This window comes from Actinia tenebrosa, unplaced genomic scaffold, assembly GCF_029948245.1.
Source record: "Actinia tenebrosa isolate PJP-AT-01 unplaced genomic scaffold, QUT_ActTen_1.0 PGA_scaffold3__52_contigs__length_22856419, whole genome shotgun sequence".
NCBI lineage: Eukaryota > Metazoa > Cnidaria > Anthozoa > Actiniaria > Actiniidae > Actinia > Actinia tenebrosa.
Genome location: NW_028292580.1, coordinates 13578520 through 13596014, shown reverse-complemented (window position 1 = coordinate 13596014; position 17495 = coordinate 13578520). Strand labels below are relative to the sequence as shown.

At 37.0% G+C, this 17495-nt stretch overlaps 2 protein-coding genes and 1 pseudogene across 3 annotated transcripts; 1 reads left to right on the top strand and 2 right to left on the bottom strand.

Annotated features, from left to right (window-relative positions):
• Positions 1-2964: 2964 nt before the first annotated feature.
• On the top strand, positions 2965-6042 carry LOC116297880 (complex I assembly factor TIMMDC1, mitochondrial). The gene is made up of 6 exons (XM_031706194.2): positions 2965-3208; positions 3924-4178; positions 4849-4916; positions 5263-5341; positions 5556-5657; positions 5893-6042. The coding sequence occupies exons 1-6, from the start codon at positions 3129-3131 to the stop codon at positions 5975-5977; spliced, it is 669 nt and encodes a 222-aa protein (XP_031562054.1). The 5' UTR covers positions 2965-3128; the 3' UTR covers positions 5978-6042.
• LOC116297879 (uncharacterized) lies at positions 6041-15897 on the bottom strand. Its single transcript, XM_031706193.2, has 5 exons — positions 15560-15897; positions 7829-7968; positions 7639-7758; positions 7171-7250; positions 6041-6752 (listed from the first exon to the last, which is right to left on the bottom strand). The coding sequence occupies exons 2-5, from the start codon at positions 7896-7898 to the stop codon at positions 6126-6128; spliced, it is 897 nt and encodes a 298-aa protein (XP_031562053.1). The 5' UTR covers positions 7899-7968; positions 15560-15897; the 3' UTR covers positions 6041-6125.
• On the bottom strand, positions 8696-13636 carry LOC116297877 (metabotropic glutamate receptor 2-like; annotated as a pseudogene). Its single transcript, XR_016120792.1, has 2 exons — positions 9567-13636; positions 8696-8833 (listed from the first exon to the last, which is right to left on the bottom strand). The product of XR_016120792.1 is annotated as a metabotropic glutamate receptor 2-like (transcript).
• Positions 15898-17495: the final 1598 nt, after the last annotated feature.

Below are 17495 nucleotides of genomic sequence, written 5' to 3'. Positions count from 1 at the left end.
TCGAAGCCCATTTATCAACACAAATAAAAACATGAATTTCAAAATCTTGAAAACATTCAAACCGCCATGATCATAGCTTGAAAGCGCATTAAAAAATAGTCAGTAATATAAAAAAGAAGATAAAATGTGTGCGACAAATTAAATTTCTCTGTTTTGGACATTTGGACAAACAGACCGGTTCAGTCTTTTCCTGTAATATTCTTCCATGACGTCATTACCGGAGTATTTTTTGTGCAAAACTGCACGCACTGTATAAATAGAGCCCAAATCCGGGATCTTTTATCATTTTCAATTCCTTCTCGGTTCCTCTTTAGTCCAAGGGAAAATTGTCACAGGTAGCCCAAGTCATAGTTAGCTTCTTACAGAGTCCAAGACAGGGAAGTTGTTTTTGATATTGACAGGTCTTGTACCTGGTCTGCTTCTCGAGAATGTCATAGAGGTTATTTTTCCATTCTTATTTTTATTTTTACGCACAATGTTATATTTTTTGCATATATTTTTACGTTTAATTATTTCAACATTTCATGAGGTGGTCACCTCGCATGGGTCTCGTGTCCTGTTCTGGGTAACTATTAATTATTTTCTATTCAACACATTGTAATATTAGTTTCCCAATAAAGCTGTTAAAAAAAAAAAAAAAAAAAGTTCTGGGTAAATTCACTTGTTCGTAAGACTGCCGCGGAGAGAGTTTTATCCAAGATGGCGGACGGAGGAGCGGATTTTTAGAAAAACAAGACGCTCTATAGGCGTTCACTGGGTTGCCTGTATCATGCACAGATGCCTTGTTGCAATGTTAGTCAAAAGATAATGCAATGTTTACAGAAAAATATAAGTTCGTTTAACTTGTCCAAGACGATCTTCTCCCTTAAGGTGTCCTCTACATAATATTATTATTTGCAGGTTCTGCCCTTTTTTAGCCTATGAAATAAACAGTTTTGTGTTGTGCATGTCACACTACTCAGTTGTGATTTTGACCTAAAGCCACGACGCAGCAAGACCAAATATCCAAATGCTCTCTGTCAAAATCACCAATTAATTTTCTCATCTTACCATCCTTTGATATTATATTATTAATTGGGGTGGCTGTTTATTTTCCTTGTCAGAAAATGCAGAAATTGCATGTGCAATAGTACCCAGAAGTTTTGCGGCACCACCAACTAGTCCTTTGCGGACTTAAGATGATCCATAAAGTGCAGTAAATGTTCTTGACAGAAAGCTTTGCCAGGAAAGATAGGAAAGAATGCTCTACTTTTCGCGGATCGATATTGCTTATATGACTGATAACGTCTGATTGAACTTATACAGGCTTATAAGCAACCGAATAGGAATAAATACTTTTTCATTTAAAAGATTGCCTTATTGTCGAAGATTTAGATCTAATTAAAAATGAATTAAGAAAAAGAAAAATTTTATGTGGATAATATGGGATTCGAACCCACCAAAAGAAAAAAACAAAAATCAAAAAAAACGATTCCACTGTGCCATACCCCCGAGACATCCGCAGAGCTGAGGCGGCGTATGGACTTCGGACCTGACGGCGATTAAATCCTTCTGCCCTTGGGTGTACGAATTACGCAAGAAAATGTTCTAGCCGAAGCATCAGGGGAGAGACCAGCCGGCCCCCAGACCATATCGGCTAATCCCTTGCATCTCTGCCACGCACGGAATCGGTTGAAAATATAATGTTAAAAAGTCTAGTCTATTCGGTGCATTGTTTTCATGGCCATTGTTATGCTGATTCACCTGGAACCGTGGTCCAGTGGATAAATGCGTTGTTGTTCGAATTCAAGATACTGAGTTAAGCTCGTCTGAGGAGGGTTAGCACTTGGATGGGTGACCTAATTATTATACCTACTCACGCTTTTGCTCCTTTTTTCCGTTTGCCTTTTTTGATTTTTAAAATAATAAGATATAGAATAGTGAAACTTTTCTATTTTTGAGTAACCTATTCCTGTCTACCCAAATCCGACAAATTGAAATCTAGCTAGCAGAGGAAAATCCTTTGGATAAAAGTATCTAAAAAAAAAAAAAAAAAAAAGTATCTAAAAAAAAAAAATCTTAAGTAAAAATCTGGAAAGTAAAAATGACTTAAAACGATCGAGGTGAAGGCGATCTACCACGGGGAATTGAAGGTCGTCAACTTTATTAATTAAACATAGGATTTGTTCACTCATGGTAAGAATTTTAGCCTATATTTTCTAACTTTAAGTTGCTGAGTTATTAATCTTAAACTCTTCCTTTATAGAACACTGCTTTGCGAAGCTTGTGTAGACAAATAAAAAATCTTTTTACGTCATCTTGAACTTTCTTGGTCAGTTTATACATTCGATTAATTCCTAATCCTGCTCTGAGCCTTGAATTTCAGTAACTAACGAGAAAAGAATATGAGTAAACATTAATTCCGACACGTGATTCGCAGCCCCACCCCCCATCAATTACTTTGATAAATTAGACATTGATTGGCAACCGTCACTTGAACATAAATCAGACTTTACACGGGATGTCTGTATCATTTATCCGTAAAGGACTCTTCGGTATTGCCGTGAAGACTCCTGGGTACTATTGCGCAATTATTTTCCATTTTTCCGGCTGACGAAGGAAAATACGGAGACGACACGCAACGCATTTTTAGACTTAACCGAGCACTCCGCACTACTTCACACGCTTCAGAGGGAAGCCTTCTGTCGATGTAATTTCCAAAATAAGCTTACTTTGGTGTCCTTTTGAGTGTTGTGATCTTTGTAAAACTCGCTACTCCGCACTCCTTCAGCATTTTGTCTATATTAACAAACTATTCAAACATTAGTCATTGGACCAAGAGATTGATTTTCAATTTTCAACCCTTTTTCGGTTCCTCCGTAGTCTTTTTCCGCTTCTAGCTTTGATCCATGAAAAATTGCCACAGGTAGCCCAACTTCTTACAGTGTCCAAGGATTTCTGGGTAAATTCACTCGGTCGTAAGACTAGAGAGAGTTTTATCCAAGATGGCGGACGGAGAAGCGGGTTTTTAGAAAAAAAATATTATCGGCATAAAATCTCATATTATAGCAATGCAAAATATAATACAGGGTACCAAGCGACAAAACGTCTAATTTTCAGAAGATTTTCTGCTGAGATTTAGTTGCGTGATGGCGATCGAAGGTTCTGTGCAGCAAGACGTGAAGGACCAGACAGGATGGGATAGAGTCAAGGCACTGTTTGAAACAAGGTATAAGTGATCATATTATTTAATAGTATTGAACATTTATACATGCATAGATATTGAGCACGTAGTAGTAGTAGTCTATGAGGGAGTAACTAGTGCGAAATCTACTTGACATTGGGAAGTTACCATCGCTAAATTTCTGTAAGCTTAAAACTTATTTTATATCATATCTAGTAATATATCAAAATAATGGTTGTTCAATGGACAAACGTCTCTATATTGTGCTGGTCTGGCCAAAGGACAGTCTAAAATCTAAAATCTAAAATCTACAAAGCTTTTCGCTGTCACATCACAGCGTGGGACAATCACAACAGAGCTAGGCTCCAAACTAGGTGAAAGCCCAAAGATCGAATTAGAATTTAGAAGTTGATTTTTGAGGAGGGAGGAAAACCAGAGAACCCGGAAAAAACCCCACGAAGCACAGGAGAGAACCAACAAACAACTCTGCTCACATACGACATTGAGATCGGCAGGACTCGAACTCGGGCCGCATTGGTGAGAGGCGGGGCATTAGCAGCGCACGCCACCCGTGCTTCCCAGTCATCTTGACCTGTTGCATTGACTGGTCACATGTTCAGTCTGATGTGTCATGTCCAGCCATTGACCAGTCATCATTTTTGTTCTGTATTGGTGAGAGGTGAACAAATCTAAAAACCTGCTTATTTACTTCTAATGGCTGAATTCTGATCGCATTCTCTTTCATTTACACCTTTTGCAGTGAAGACGGTACTATATCTGAAGAACTACAGAGCATTCCAACCATTATTGGTATTGGTTCAGTGTTTGGCTTCCTACTTGGTGGTCAGTTTGGAATCAGGATTGGTGCCGATCATTATGTCAAACAAAATCAACTCACTGTTTACCACTCTCAAATGCATGCACAGAGAGAATTCCAATCAGCCAAGACACTTGGATTTGTCAAATATGGGTCAAGATGGGGCTGGAGGATGGGATTATTTGCAGGTTTATACAGGTATTATCTCAGTCCTATCTTAAACCATCAGTGGATAGATAAAAAATAAAATAAATTAACTTTGTTTATAGAGGATAACACTTGACAGTAATTCAACTGATAAACTTGTTGTCCTCTTTTAATGTCTTTGGATAATTAGGGATAGAACTGCCATTGACGTGGTCATCTAAGCCATGCGAAGGTCTTAACCTTTGCAGGTGTAATTACAGAGGCATCACGAAGCAGACTGCTTCTCAACACTTCTTGATTTATTTGTCAATCCCCAAATGTTTTATAACCTAAACTCCACACTAAAAAGCTAGCAATGTTTTTTTCTTTTATAAAATACAAATCACAATAACCGTTATTTTGGATAGGCAGGACAACAGTTACTGAAAGTGAGCAAGTGTGCTGTGTGCTGTCATAAAGCAATCAAAATGCAAGATTTATAACAATTATTTCATAAAAGAATTTAGCAGATGTTTTTTTCAATCTACCCTGCAAGCAGAGGCTATTTTTCTTTTACTCTGTAGGGCATCACAGCAGGCTAAAGCTAAAACAGAGGATAGAAAAAGTCTTCTGCAGGCAGGGTAGCGTCAATTCAATGGCAAGTGTTTTTGAAATTTAAGGGATTTTATTTTACATGATGTGTTTATCTTTAAACAAATGTTATTATTCATTATTTCATCAGCTTTTTATTAACTCTATCCACAACATATCGTGACAAGAATGATGCTTTGAATTATGTGGCTGCTGGAGGTATAGCATAAAGTAGATTACCAAACTATCTTAGTGTAAGATATAATTATATATTTTACTTAGTAAATTTCTGGCTGTTTGCTATTCCCTTGCATACAGGATTACAGCACTAGGAACATGTTCAATAGGAATATTAATTTATTATTATTAATTATTACTTATAAATTATTATTAGTCAATTTTTGCAAAGAGATGGAAAGATAAGAATCTATAGTCTTAAATGAATTTCTTTCAGCAACCACCACTTACTGTGCTCAAACAAATACTCATTTTCCAATGTATGCCATTGGATTTAGGATGTCCCACCTTGTAAAAATACTGCTAATATTTTTACATTTTGGTCCAGCTTCCACAGGAGCCTTATATAAACTATTTGGAGGGTGGAGAAGCATGGTAGTATCCTCGTTAATCTGTTCTGGTGTCAGGTAATGTACTTTTTATTTCCAATATACTGTTGCATTGCTGGTATCAATGTATCTCAGTATCCTATCTAAGTCAGAATTTATTGGAAGGAAAAAAACTGGAGAAAAAAATCCTTCAATCAAGGGTGAGACCACATGCGATGCCGAGTCCAAAAAAATGAATTTGAGGTTCCTAATATATTGATTAATTAATTATAATTTTTTTGAATTTTATTAGTCTACCAATTGGATTATTAGCCCAAGCTGGGAATACTTTCTTGATCCCTGAAGAATATAAAATAAAGGTGAAGGAAGAAAAAGAACAAAAAAGAAGAAAATGGCAAGTACTTTTGAAGGGATGATAGGTCCTAGTAATGAACCTTGTGGTATGCAGTGGAAATATGTAATTTGACTTGGTATCAATTTTTTAAACTTTTTTTAAGACTTTTTCATAAAGCTTAAAAAGTTTGTATTCAAATATGTTGAAAATTTTCATCACCCATCTGGAATTTGTAACATAAAGAGCTGTACAATATTGTTGTTTAAAGAGCTAAATATGTTTTTTAACTGAACAGGGAAGAACAACTCCAAGTAACAGACAGTATTATTGAGAACATGGAAAAAGAACTGGAGTCTGAGAAAGAGCAATCTCAAGTTTGATTTGTTTTAAGGTATTAATTTATGAAGGCTTTGTGTAATCATTAATAAAATAGTGACCAAATGTGCATGACTAAACCAATTCTCTTTTATTATCATAAAAAGTACAAGTTTTCAGAAATGACCTTATTATATCATCCTTGGGTTTTTTTTAAGGAAATTCTAAACTGGGTGATTTTACATTTGGAGACTTATTTTCATTAGGGCTTTGAACACTAGCATTTCTAAATTTCCTTCTTAAAGCTATTGTTATTAAGTCTGAGGTGTCATTTTCTGATAAACGGCGCTGTCGCTTTGCTGGCGTTCCACCAGGGGACCTTTTTAGTGGTGTACTTTTGAGTTCAACTGTGCGGCAGTGCTTAATACTCCTTAAAAGATCTTGATTAAGTACCTGTAAAGGGGTCCTTTGTTCATTCAAAGTGGAACAATCTCCCATCTTTTTGGGTGCTGCCTGTGTCTTAGGAGATTGTCTACTTTTTGGAGTTTTGTGTAAATTTTTAGGTGTGCAAAATGGGATCATTGGGGGAGGGGGTGGTGGTGGAGGTGCAGCAGGGGGAGGCATGGGTTGGTCTTTGGGCAACCCAAAGTTCTGTAGATTTAAGTTACACTTTTCTGTTACTATGTTATTTCTTGTACAGTATTTTCCAACTTGGTGGAACATTTTTGCTAAGTTTCTTCTTAATACTGCATCTTTCGTATCAGGAAAACTGAAGGTACCTAGGGCTTCTAGTGTCAAGTAAAGTTGTTGCAAATGTGCATTCTTTAGTTGGGTATTTTCCTATAATAAATAAGAATATATTATGTATCAGAAGTAATTAATGCAAACATTATGGAACATTGAAAAGTTAATAGATGGTCAATCCCCCTTCAATCTTTTCTATTTCTTGAAACGATCTTATCTATCTGGGGGAGGGGGAGGGCACTCCCCTATATTTGCCATACGGGTACATGCCGCCAAACAGGGTATGGTTTTCAGTGATTCTACTCTGGAACAGGATATGAATTGCCCTATTTCACTATGACGTCACATCAAAACAATCTATTGTTTAAACACAAAGGATGATGGTCGTTGGAGGGGGTCAAATCAATGCAAATTCACCGAAAATTGTTCTAAAACCTGTATCTATCCATGAAGAGAAGTAGAATAGACAGTAAACGCTCAGAATATTTTTTATTTTTATGCAGTCATCCTTTACCTCGTCAATTCTCTGGTGTAAATTCTTGTCTTTTGCTAACACTAAAGCAATCCATTCTTCTTCTAGAGTTTTCTGCTTGGCTTTATAAAAGAAGACAAAGAATAAAAAATATAAGATGTTTTTGTGGAACTACTTACAAATGTCGGCGCAAATTTTTGGATTACTTTAATTTCTAAGTTTATATAATTTTGATAAATGTACGATTCCTTGGTTTAAAAACAGCTTTTTAGTACACAAACGAAACCACCTTATCATCTATAAGAAATAGGCAAAAAACTTAGCTTTGATTTGAACTTCTGCTTGATATTAATGATAACTTCATAAAAAAAACTTCATACAACATAAAATTAAGCTTAACTCAATTTTTGGGTCAAAATTCGTACATTTCCCCACAGTGAAAAACTAATTAAAGCTTTTGACGTTCTTAATAAGATAAAAGATAAGATGTTAAGTATAAATGCTACCAACCTTCTTCTTCCTGATCATACGATTCTCGTATCTCCACGATTCGATTCTCAAGGATTTTTTCCACTTCGAAGCATTCTTTTGCAGCATCAATTTTCGTTCTCCAAGAGTAGAATCTGGATTCTGCGAACGAAAATAACTAGTGCTTATTGTAAATCAGTGATATAAGGGAAGATAGGTTGAGTTAGAATACCTATTTGGTGGTGATTTTCTGCACAGATCGTCTGGATTTCGTTTGTGGTGAACTTGGATTCGATCGCCATGTTGTTTGTTGTCTTGTGGATTCAAAATGCGAACCGATTTGAATGGACGACTGCGATTGGTTGACATCAGCTGGTCAGTAACAGAATTGTATTGTACACCACAGGGAACCCATAAGTAGAATTTCGTCAGCAATAAAAAATAAGATTAAAAAATAGAAATAATAATAATATGAAACATAAAATGAAATAACATAAAAAAATATGAAATGAAATGAAACGAAAGAGATGAAGAGAAAACAAATAACGAAAGAAAAGAAAAGAAAGACAAAATTAAAATAATTTAAACGAAATGGTAAAAAAGAAAGGTAAAAAATAAAGCTTGAAGAAAGTAATAAAATCAATGTAAATATACCAACAAAGGTATACAGAAAAAATTTTAAAATGAAAATTAGAAACAGGGGTGGTAGTGGTTGTGTGTGTGTGTTAGGAGGGCGCGGGGGTTCTTGAAAGGATTTCCTATTACAAACATTTCATCGTATTCCTAAACCCATTCAAGGTCCTTTACTTGTTAATTTTCCCCTTGATGTATCTAGTACACAAGTTTTCAACCATTCCAAAGTGAATTAAATAACAAAAGACACGGCGGCCATGTTGGAGGATATAACAGAATTCATTGGCAATTCTTTTGTTAAGTTCCTCCAACATGGCCGCCGTGAAAACCATCAATATCAGGATGCACAGTACTTTGGGAGTCGTAATATATTTTTATTTTCTTTATTCCTCAATAATACTTTATGGTTTTACTCAATAAAAATATTTTCTAAATACTGATAAATCAGAAATGTTGTATAGCTATTATTCTTGATAAATCTTATTGTTTAAATTTTTGATTTTAATTTTTTTAAAGTATTAGTACATTAATATTTATTAGAATTTGAGAAAGGCAGTCGGTTTTTTTTTACTTTTCCTGTTCCCGTTTCGCTTCTTAACCATTCCTGTAAATAAGAAGAAGATGAGTTTAGTCACAGGTGCCTCAGCCTTCGCAGACCTTTGAAAAGTAGTGCCTTTTTCGCCTGCATCGTTAGATAAATCCAAAATCTAACAACACAGCGAAAAAGGAGTTTTCAAAGGTCAGTTATGATTTCTTTTTAAGGTTAAGCCTTTTGATAATGCCATACTTTTTGTTATAATATGACACCACAGAAACTTAGCTACCTGTGTCATTAGTGCGTTTGATATACTTTCAAAATAGAGCTCTACTAAAGCTCTTCAAATTCTACCTAGTTAAAACCAATCCATTCATTCGGAAACAGAACTACTTGGCTTGCCTTAAGGTTTTTAAGAATGCCATACATTTTCTTATAATATGACACCGCATAAACTTAGCTTGGGCTACCTGTGTAATTAGTTAATTAAAACCAATCCATTCTTCGGAACCAAAACTTGGCTTGCCTTGGATTGCTATAATCCATTCAAGTTATAAATGATAACAATACTCTTACTAGTAATTCACCAAAGTATTGTATATTGAGCGTATGGAAGCTTTAAATGTCGCTTTAAATAACCCTATACTCTCCAAACCCGTATTGTATTTTCAAATGCTATTGTATTTTAGTCTTATCTGGATCTTTTCATTATCTTTTGGTATTGCAACAAGCCCCTTGAATATCTTATTACGGCATGAAATTTTCGCGACATGATATTGCTCCACTTTCGAAAGGTACTTACGATATACTTGGACATGTTCCTTGAACTTTTCAGTTTTTCAGTAGCCATTTTGTTTCTGTTCCTCAACCTTCTGCAATCTGCCTCCATTGCTGCACATTGTTGGGGCATTCAGGGAGTGCATACTAATGCCGTTTTTGCGGCGATTTCGACTTTTCGACGTGCCCAGAAACTCGTTCGCTGGATATGACACACTCTTCGACAGGCTATGACTGTGGAAGTCGAAATTTCCAATCCGTTTTGTGATGATAAGGCCATCTGAGGGTGGCCGTTTATTGCTAACGTGGTTGCAATTGGAATCGGCTCTTTCAGACTTCTTAACATCACAATCTTGCTTTGGAACTGGTGGATTGTTTTTATTGGGCTTTTTGGCTTTGTGTTGCGAAAAATTTCTTTCTCTTTGCCCTATATTTTTGTCGGGAACTTTGTTATTACTATTTTTTTCATCGGCATGGGTGCTTTGTTTGTTATGCGTTTCAAACAAGTTGAAAGTCGCATCTTCAAGATCATCCCCGTTCGCGCAGATACATTCCAAAGTATTGTTAACCTTACTGTGATCTTGGCTGAAGCTATTTTCATACGTGTTATCTTGGGCAGCATAAAGAGCAGATGCGTCTTCTCTAGATATGTCATCGGAGGATGCCTCTGATTCTGTTTTAGAAGTACAAGTGGTAGAACTCCTTTTAATGAAGCAAGAAGACTCGGATAGGTCTGGAACTTCTATGTTCTTTGGCATAGCATGATCCCATTCTTGATCACTGTAATTTGGTTCGCTGTCATTGATTTCGCTCTCACTTTTGAGCATTTGGTCTGAGTCCTCCAATTCTGATGTTGGAAGCTCAATATAATCTCCTTGGTACCTGCAGATTTGTACTATTGGCAAGGAGTCAGTGTAGTTCGTCTCATCTCTGCCTACATTCTCGTTGTCGGACTTCATGTTTTGTTCAATGCCCTCTTCTATTTTGTCAATGTTAGAACTATAGCTCACCAAGGGGATTAATTTCCTGGCAGGTCTTCCTCGCTTTTCTTTTGGCACGACAGTCTCTGAGAAGAACTCGTTGTTCGATCTACCTAAGTTTAGAATATCGACACTTATCGATTTTGACCTGCTCGCGACATGTTTACGTATTTCTGCCATTTCTTTTTGCGTCTCTGCATCAACAAAGGGCAAACTGCTACGGTGCTTATGAAAGGACGGTGCCATTTCATGTTGAGCAGCATTCTGATCAATACTCAGTCGCCGAATGAACGACGATGAAGGACTAATAGTTCCCAAGCGAATGGACTGAGTTCTTGGTTGCATTGGTACATTCTTTTCCGGTCGCCAAAGGATGATGTATAACTTGGGCACGAATATACATCCATATGCCGTCGATCCCCCGATAACGAACACAGAACACGTAACCACTGTCCGGTAAATACCACTAGTCCCATTATAGGTAGGTATATACATAATGACCACGATACAGGTGGTCAACATGGCAAAGCTGATGAACTTTGACTCGTTGTAGTTTTCTGGCAGCTTACGAGTCAAAAAGACTTGATAGGTGCAGGTTACCACGAGACCGACGATGTATGCCCACCAAATGGCAACCCAAATGTCAGGAAGCGACCTGCATTCGATTATCAGTTCATTTTTGTTGTCAAATGTGACAACATTTCTCCCAATGTCACTGAAATAGGTACACAGAGAACAGATGAACATTTCGACAAGAGTTATGCAGGCGACCATAAGAAGTTGCCATTTTTTGGAAAGGCAGGCCGGAGCTCCTGCTTTGCTTAGTTTACGGTTGAAGATTCTTGATATCCTGTTTGTCTTTGTCAAAAGTGTTCCCACAACCAGTGAAGGACAAAGACCAGTTGCAAATGGAATGATCCGACATATCATATCCGTTGGCTCCAGCAAATAAAACACAGGGATAACAAAGCACCAGCCAATCCCAAATAGCAGAACGTAACATAGCTCTCGACTTGAAGCTTTGACTACTGGGGTTTCTCGATATATGACGAAGACGATGAAAGCGAAAATTACCGCTACACTTCCTAATCCCATACTTATGCATAAAACCAGACCGGCCGGATGAAGCCAGTGAAGAATATTTGGTTTTATTGCTTCACATTTGGAGTTGTCAGAATTTGACCAATATCCATTAGGACACTTAAAGCAGAATTCTCTGTCCGTGGTATTAGATACTGTCCTTCCCGTACACTTCCTGCAAGTCCAGCAACATTTTGCATGGGCAAGTTCTGCCGAGACTTTATGATAACCAACCGAACATGTTGCACTGCATCGAGAAAACGGGACCAGTCCTTCCCATGTTGAATTCATTAGTCTTTGATCTGTTTTCTGTTTTTTAACTCTAGACAGCTTTTCGAAGAGTTAAGTCCACAGTTTCCTGATCCCCATCTTCCAATCTTGAAAAAGTCATAATTTTCTCCAACAAGTTTCAAATGCCTTATATCATATATACCAATAGCATCCCCTGATTCGTCAAAATACATGGTATCTCGAGACATTCCAGGAAAGCGCACTTTCTCCAGGTATCGAACAAAAGTCTTTTGAAACTGCGGTGACGAGATTTTGTACTTTTTTGAGCTGCAGTCCTTGTATGGCTCACATCCTAGAAAATTATGTAAAGCGTAGGCAACAGCCAGAACTGCGTCCATGACATACGGAGCCTTAGGGTAATGAACGAACGTTTGACGATGAAATGCTGGGTCGTATGCAACTTTCTCATCTTCATATTCGTGCATCCATGGATTTCGTTTACGTCTTTTTTCATTAAAATTGACAAAGTATTCCATAAATTCGCCAATTTTTCGGACCTCGGGGACGATTGCGAACATTCCATTTAAGATTTCTTCGTTTCCTTTCAATACTTGTTTCGAATCAGCCCAGGCGTCTGAACCTATCCAAATGTATTTCTCATTAATACCTTGTTCACGGATCTTGTCCATCAAGATCTTTGCGTCGTGCAGTTCTGCAAAAAGAATGACAACTTTTGCTTTCGGGGTTTCTCTCATACGTCGGAAAATCCTTTTAAACGTTTTCTGGTCAGGACCGTTTTGTAAACGTTTCATCGACAGGGATGCAAATATCATAATCATCAAAACTTTGAGCCGCTTGCTTGAAGGCTTCAATGCCCGATCTACCGTATTCTGTGTCAGAGGCTAAAGTAATCACGTAGTTCCAGTTCATCGCACGAACCAAATCCGCCATGACTTGAGCTTGCAACATGTCACTTGGAACGGTTCTAAAAAAGTATCTAAACTGAACTTTATTACTAAGAAGCCTGCTTGTTGACCCGTAGCTCACCAATGGTACATAGAACAACCCGCATAAGTTAGTTACCGCCATGGAAACACCGCTATAAGCTGCTCCAACGACGGCCACAGTTTTAGTTTCTCGACTATTTGAGGACTCATCCGCTGAACATTTTCCTTGCATGTTTGCGTTTCGAATGAAAGAAAATTGTAAGGATTCTCGGACAGCATTGTCTGCATTCGTACACGTCTCTTTTATGTCCATCCCGACAGTTATATTTGGGAGGACTTTGTTTTTCAATGCACCTTCATTTAACATATCCATGGTAAAAAGCATGGTCTCTACAGCTTCAAAACCACATGTATTGAATTCACCTTGACAAGTGAATTCATCAGGATCTTGGCCCTCCATGTTAAGAGGCGAAAAATGGACCGGTGACAAGCCACCAATGATTACATCCCCGTCCTTAAATACAAACTTTGAAGCCCTTTTCTGTTTTGAACTGACAACATTCTCACTGATAGCCAAGCACAATAACGTCAAATACAGGAAGGATTTTGAGAAAGCGTCGAAGATATTCGTCATGGTGGTGTGTAGCGCTAGAAACGCGCTTATCGATCTCTTGTGGATCGTTTTGGACAACCGTGATCAAAATTATAACGCCTCCTGGAGCACATTCAGCTTGCTTACATGCTTGGTCGACTGTGGAAAATCAAATGTTAATTGAGAAGGAGTCATACAATATTGTTGGGTCATAACAAAAGGTAGAATAGAAAAAAACAACCTTCTCGTGAGCTCTTTTTGATTACTGCTTAGAGATTGGCTATTGAACACTGCCGTAGCTAATCCATGATATTTATTCTTTGACAAACTTTGACAGAGGAAATGATAGTCCTTGACGAACAAAGGACCAGTGAAGCAATTAAAGAACTAAATGCCAAGCTAGAATCGATTAGCGGGATACAGGATGTAATAAACTGGCTTCGTGGTAATTAATCTTGCTGAACCACCTATTCCAGCGATACTTTTTTTTTTTTTTTTTTTTTTTGCTTCGGTAGATACATATATCCTTCTCGTAGGCCCGGTTGTACGAAGGCCTGTCGATAGCGATAGTGCTATCCGATACTATTCTTAGAATTAATGTTTTGCGTTTTGCTTCATCGAGTTTCCAAAACAATACATGATCTTTTGGGAATTAACTTAAACATTATTGAATTGAAGAACGGTTGACTACCCTATTATCCAAATGTGCCTATTTTTACTTCAGGTGCCATATGAATTTGTCACCAAGTACGACTTAATAAAAATTTCACTGTATTTTCATTATTAAGCAAACCTAACTAAGCTATTTTCTTTCTTTTGCAGCCTAATTAGAATTAACTTTTATTGATTTTCTGGTAATGCTTTTAATCAACGCCGTATTCAAATGTCCAGTATTTACGATGAGTTGATTTTTAGCTAATGGCCTGTTAGTCAGCTTCATTAGATGGACTTTGCGACGAGTTCACTAAGCTTTTCTGGCTTAATTTAGATAGCCCATTATTTATAAAAGAAGAATGTTAATATTGGTGGCTAATTTTCTGACCTACCAATTCATTCATGGTTGTTACAGGTTAGGGAAATGTTTTTCGAGTTCATACAGATTTTTTTCACTTTTGAGTTTCGAGTTTTTCCACGGGAAGAGGGGCCTGCCCTTCGCGCAACTCTCTTTTCTTCGGCTTGGATTCCCTCTATCTTTCCTAAGATTGATCAGTTTGCCATGAAAACCGACTTTGTCTAGTCTAATTTCTTGAACTCGGCAGGTGTTTCCAACCATCATCGGGCATGTTTTCCGACAATGAAAAGCAGGACAATCTAGTTTGTTTTACTCTCATGCGGACTAGTTTTCCGTTTTCCGTCGTTCCAACAATAGTTGAGAGAAAAAAATGTCCAATCGAAAATGGAGACCGGTTTAAAGTTGATATGTCATTTGACTGCCCAAAAAGATTAAGACGGTAGATGGCAGCTGATAGGGATTTTCGTTTTAGAGCGTGGCATTGATACCAGCTTTAAGCTTACAAAATCAGGACGGAAATTTGGTGGTGGTGTGATTATCGTACCAGATAAAGTCTAACCACTGCTCAGTTAATTTAAAAATAAAACAAATTAAAGATGAATCAGTCGACAACACCGGCGCGACGACGTTTTATTTCGGAAAATCTCTAAATTCCTACGTAATTATTTCGGAAAATCGTCGGAAAACATTTTCCAAATCAACAAGAGAAATTTAATTTCAGTTTTCGCAGTGGAGTCAATGCACATTTAGCTGACCTAATAAATGAGATTCAGTAAAGTTTAGAATCGACATGTTGACGATGATGGCTGTGAACCATTCGGGTTCTTCAAGTTTTTCCACACTGCTGTCATTACTGAAACCACTCTTAGATTTTACAATCATTAACACTAGATGTATCGCTTAGACTCTTACAGCTTAGGTATTCTTCGTTTTGGAAGAATCTCCTAAGGGTCGATGCTCAGTAATATCAGGGATTCATTTTGGGTCACAGATTAGGTAGGTAAATATATATATAGATGGTTTATTGATCAGAATAACGATTGCATCTGGTAAAAGCTGAATTACGTTAAGAACTGTAAATATAATGAACGAATTTCTAGTCGGTTTGTATAAATAAGGTTTCAAGAAAAAGTATAGTTTTATTATAAAGAAAAAATAGAAACAAGGCTTACTCACCATTAAATCTCTTTATAGTTTTGTTTTAGTGATTTCAGAGAGTGCCTGGACGAGTACCTGGACAAATTTCAATTTTTCTAATACCCTAGACATTTTAGTACCAAGCCAATTGGCTCGAATGGACCGCAGACCTATATTACACTTATTCTCGTTGAAAAACTAAGCCATAATCGCTTTAAAAAACGATTTCAGATGGTTATCGAGTCCACAAAATGAGGTGGATAATGTTAATCCCAAGGTGTTAGAATTTCGTTCTATAATTAGAATCATTCAGAAGATGTTGGCGCCCGAGTCGGACCGAATCTGGGCTCGTCGAAGCAGATTTTTCATTTATTTTTTAGAGTGTCGTTTCATATACTTAAGGTGTCCAATAAGAGTCAAAAAATAATCTTACGTCGTCAAAATTGATCGTAATGGCATATTTGATATGTAAATTTTAAAAACCCAGCTGTCATTCTAAAGGTCGCTAAAATAAAATAGGTAAAGTCTAATTCGAAAAATTTCAATTTGGTAAAAAAATACTAAGAAATAGAAATTTCAGGGGCTAATAATTGAATGCATTCTTTTGATTTAGATTGTAATGCTTAAAAGCATTCACGGAATGAAAAAACTAAATATGAGATGTAATTTCCCTCGCGAGTTGATTTTGGGCCGGTAATAGGAATAAGTTACTTAGTATTCTAAATGGGTTTTCTCCATTGCTCTGATACGAACAATGTAACTCTTCAACAGCTTGGCTTTCTCTTAATGGTTTCATTACTGACGGTTATACATAACTACACCATCTTTGAAAAAAAAAACCCATTATTACAGCTTTTATTATCATGCATTCAGAGTAAAAGCCCTTACATTGTGATTTGGGCCCCTGCAGGGAAAAAAAAGGCGGTTTCATTGAATTTTTAGAAATTCAACTGTTAAGAGATAGGAAATATTATCGTGTATTTGGATTAGGCACTTATATTGTAATTGGACCTTGCGCCAGATAGGGAAGGAAAAAATATTGGACAAATACCTATATCAGGATTTCTTATCCCATTGAACCATTTGATCACTATAAAAATAACAAGGGATATTTGAAAATGATCTTTAGTAATGTTTCCAAATCCCCTCAGCGCAAGACAACAATTTAGTATAAGCAAACACATTAAGGCCCCGTCCAGAGTCATATCCGGATATTTTTGAAACGAATTTTTTTCCTTGGCGGATTGGCCTTGACAACGCAACTTCTCGAAAACGAGTACGTGTGGACGTAAAAAAAAAAAAAGAAAAGAAAAAAAAAAAAAAAAACGGTCCGAAAACGCTACGTGTGGATAAAAAAAAAAAAAAAATATATATATATATATAACCTTTTAAAAAAATACGGGCGGATGGGACCTAAGAAATAAGTGCTTTTCCTCCTAATGGCAATTAGTACGGAAAAAGTATGAGGGCTTTCATTTAATTGAGACCAGAAATGGAAAGCCAGGGAAAAGAGGTATGTAATAAACCCCTTTCTACAATCGATATATTTGACACTTAAAATAGTAAAACTAATGAAGGAAAGAATAGGGAAACATAATACACATCATGAGTTTGAAAATTGAAACATTATTTTATCAAGATACATTAAAAATACATACATTTGCATTTGTCTCAATCTCGTATCCAGAGCCCACGTTTCTCTTGGTCAGCATCGGTGCTGACCAAGAGGAACCGTAACATTGGCTCGGGTACGAGATTGCACTTGTCTTAACCTGCATTGCTCGGCGGTCTGCGGTCTACGGTGTTGCGCCGGGCAACACAAGCTATACTTTTATCTATTTATGTGTGTGGGTAGAGTGGGAGGGGAGGGGAGGGGGTGGGGGAGGCCTCTTGCGATTACCACATAGGGAAGATCTAGAGAGGGAAATAATCTATTCCAAATAATGGGTCACGGTAAAGGTTTGATATCTTAAAA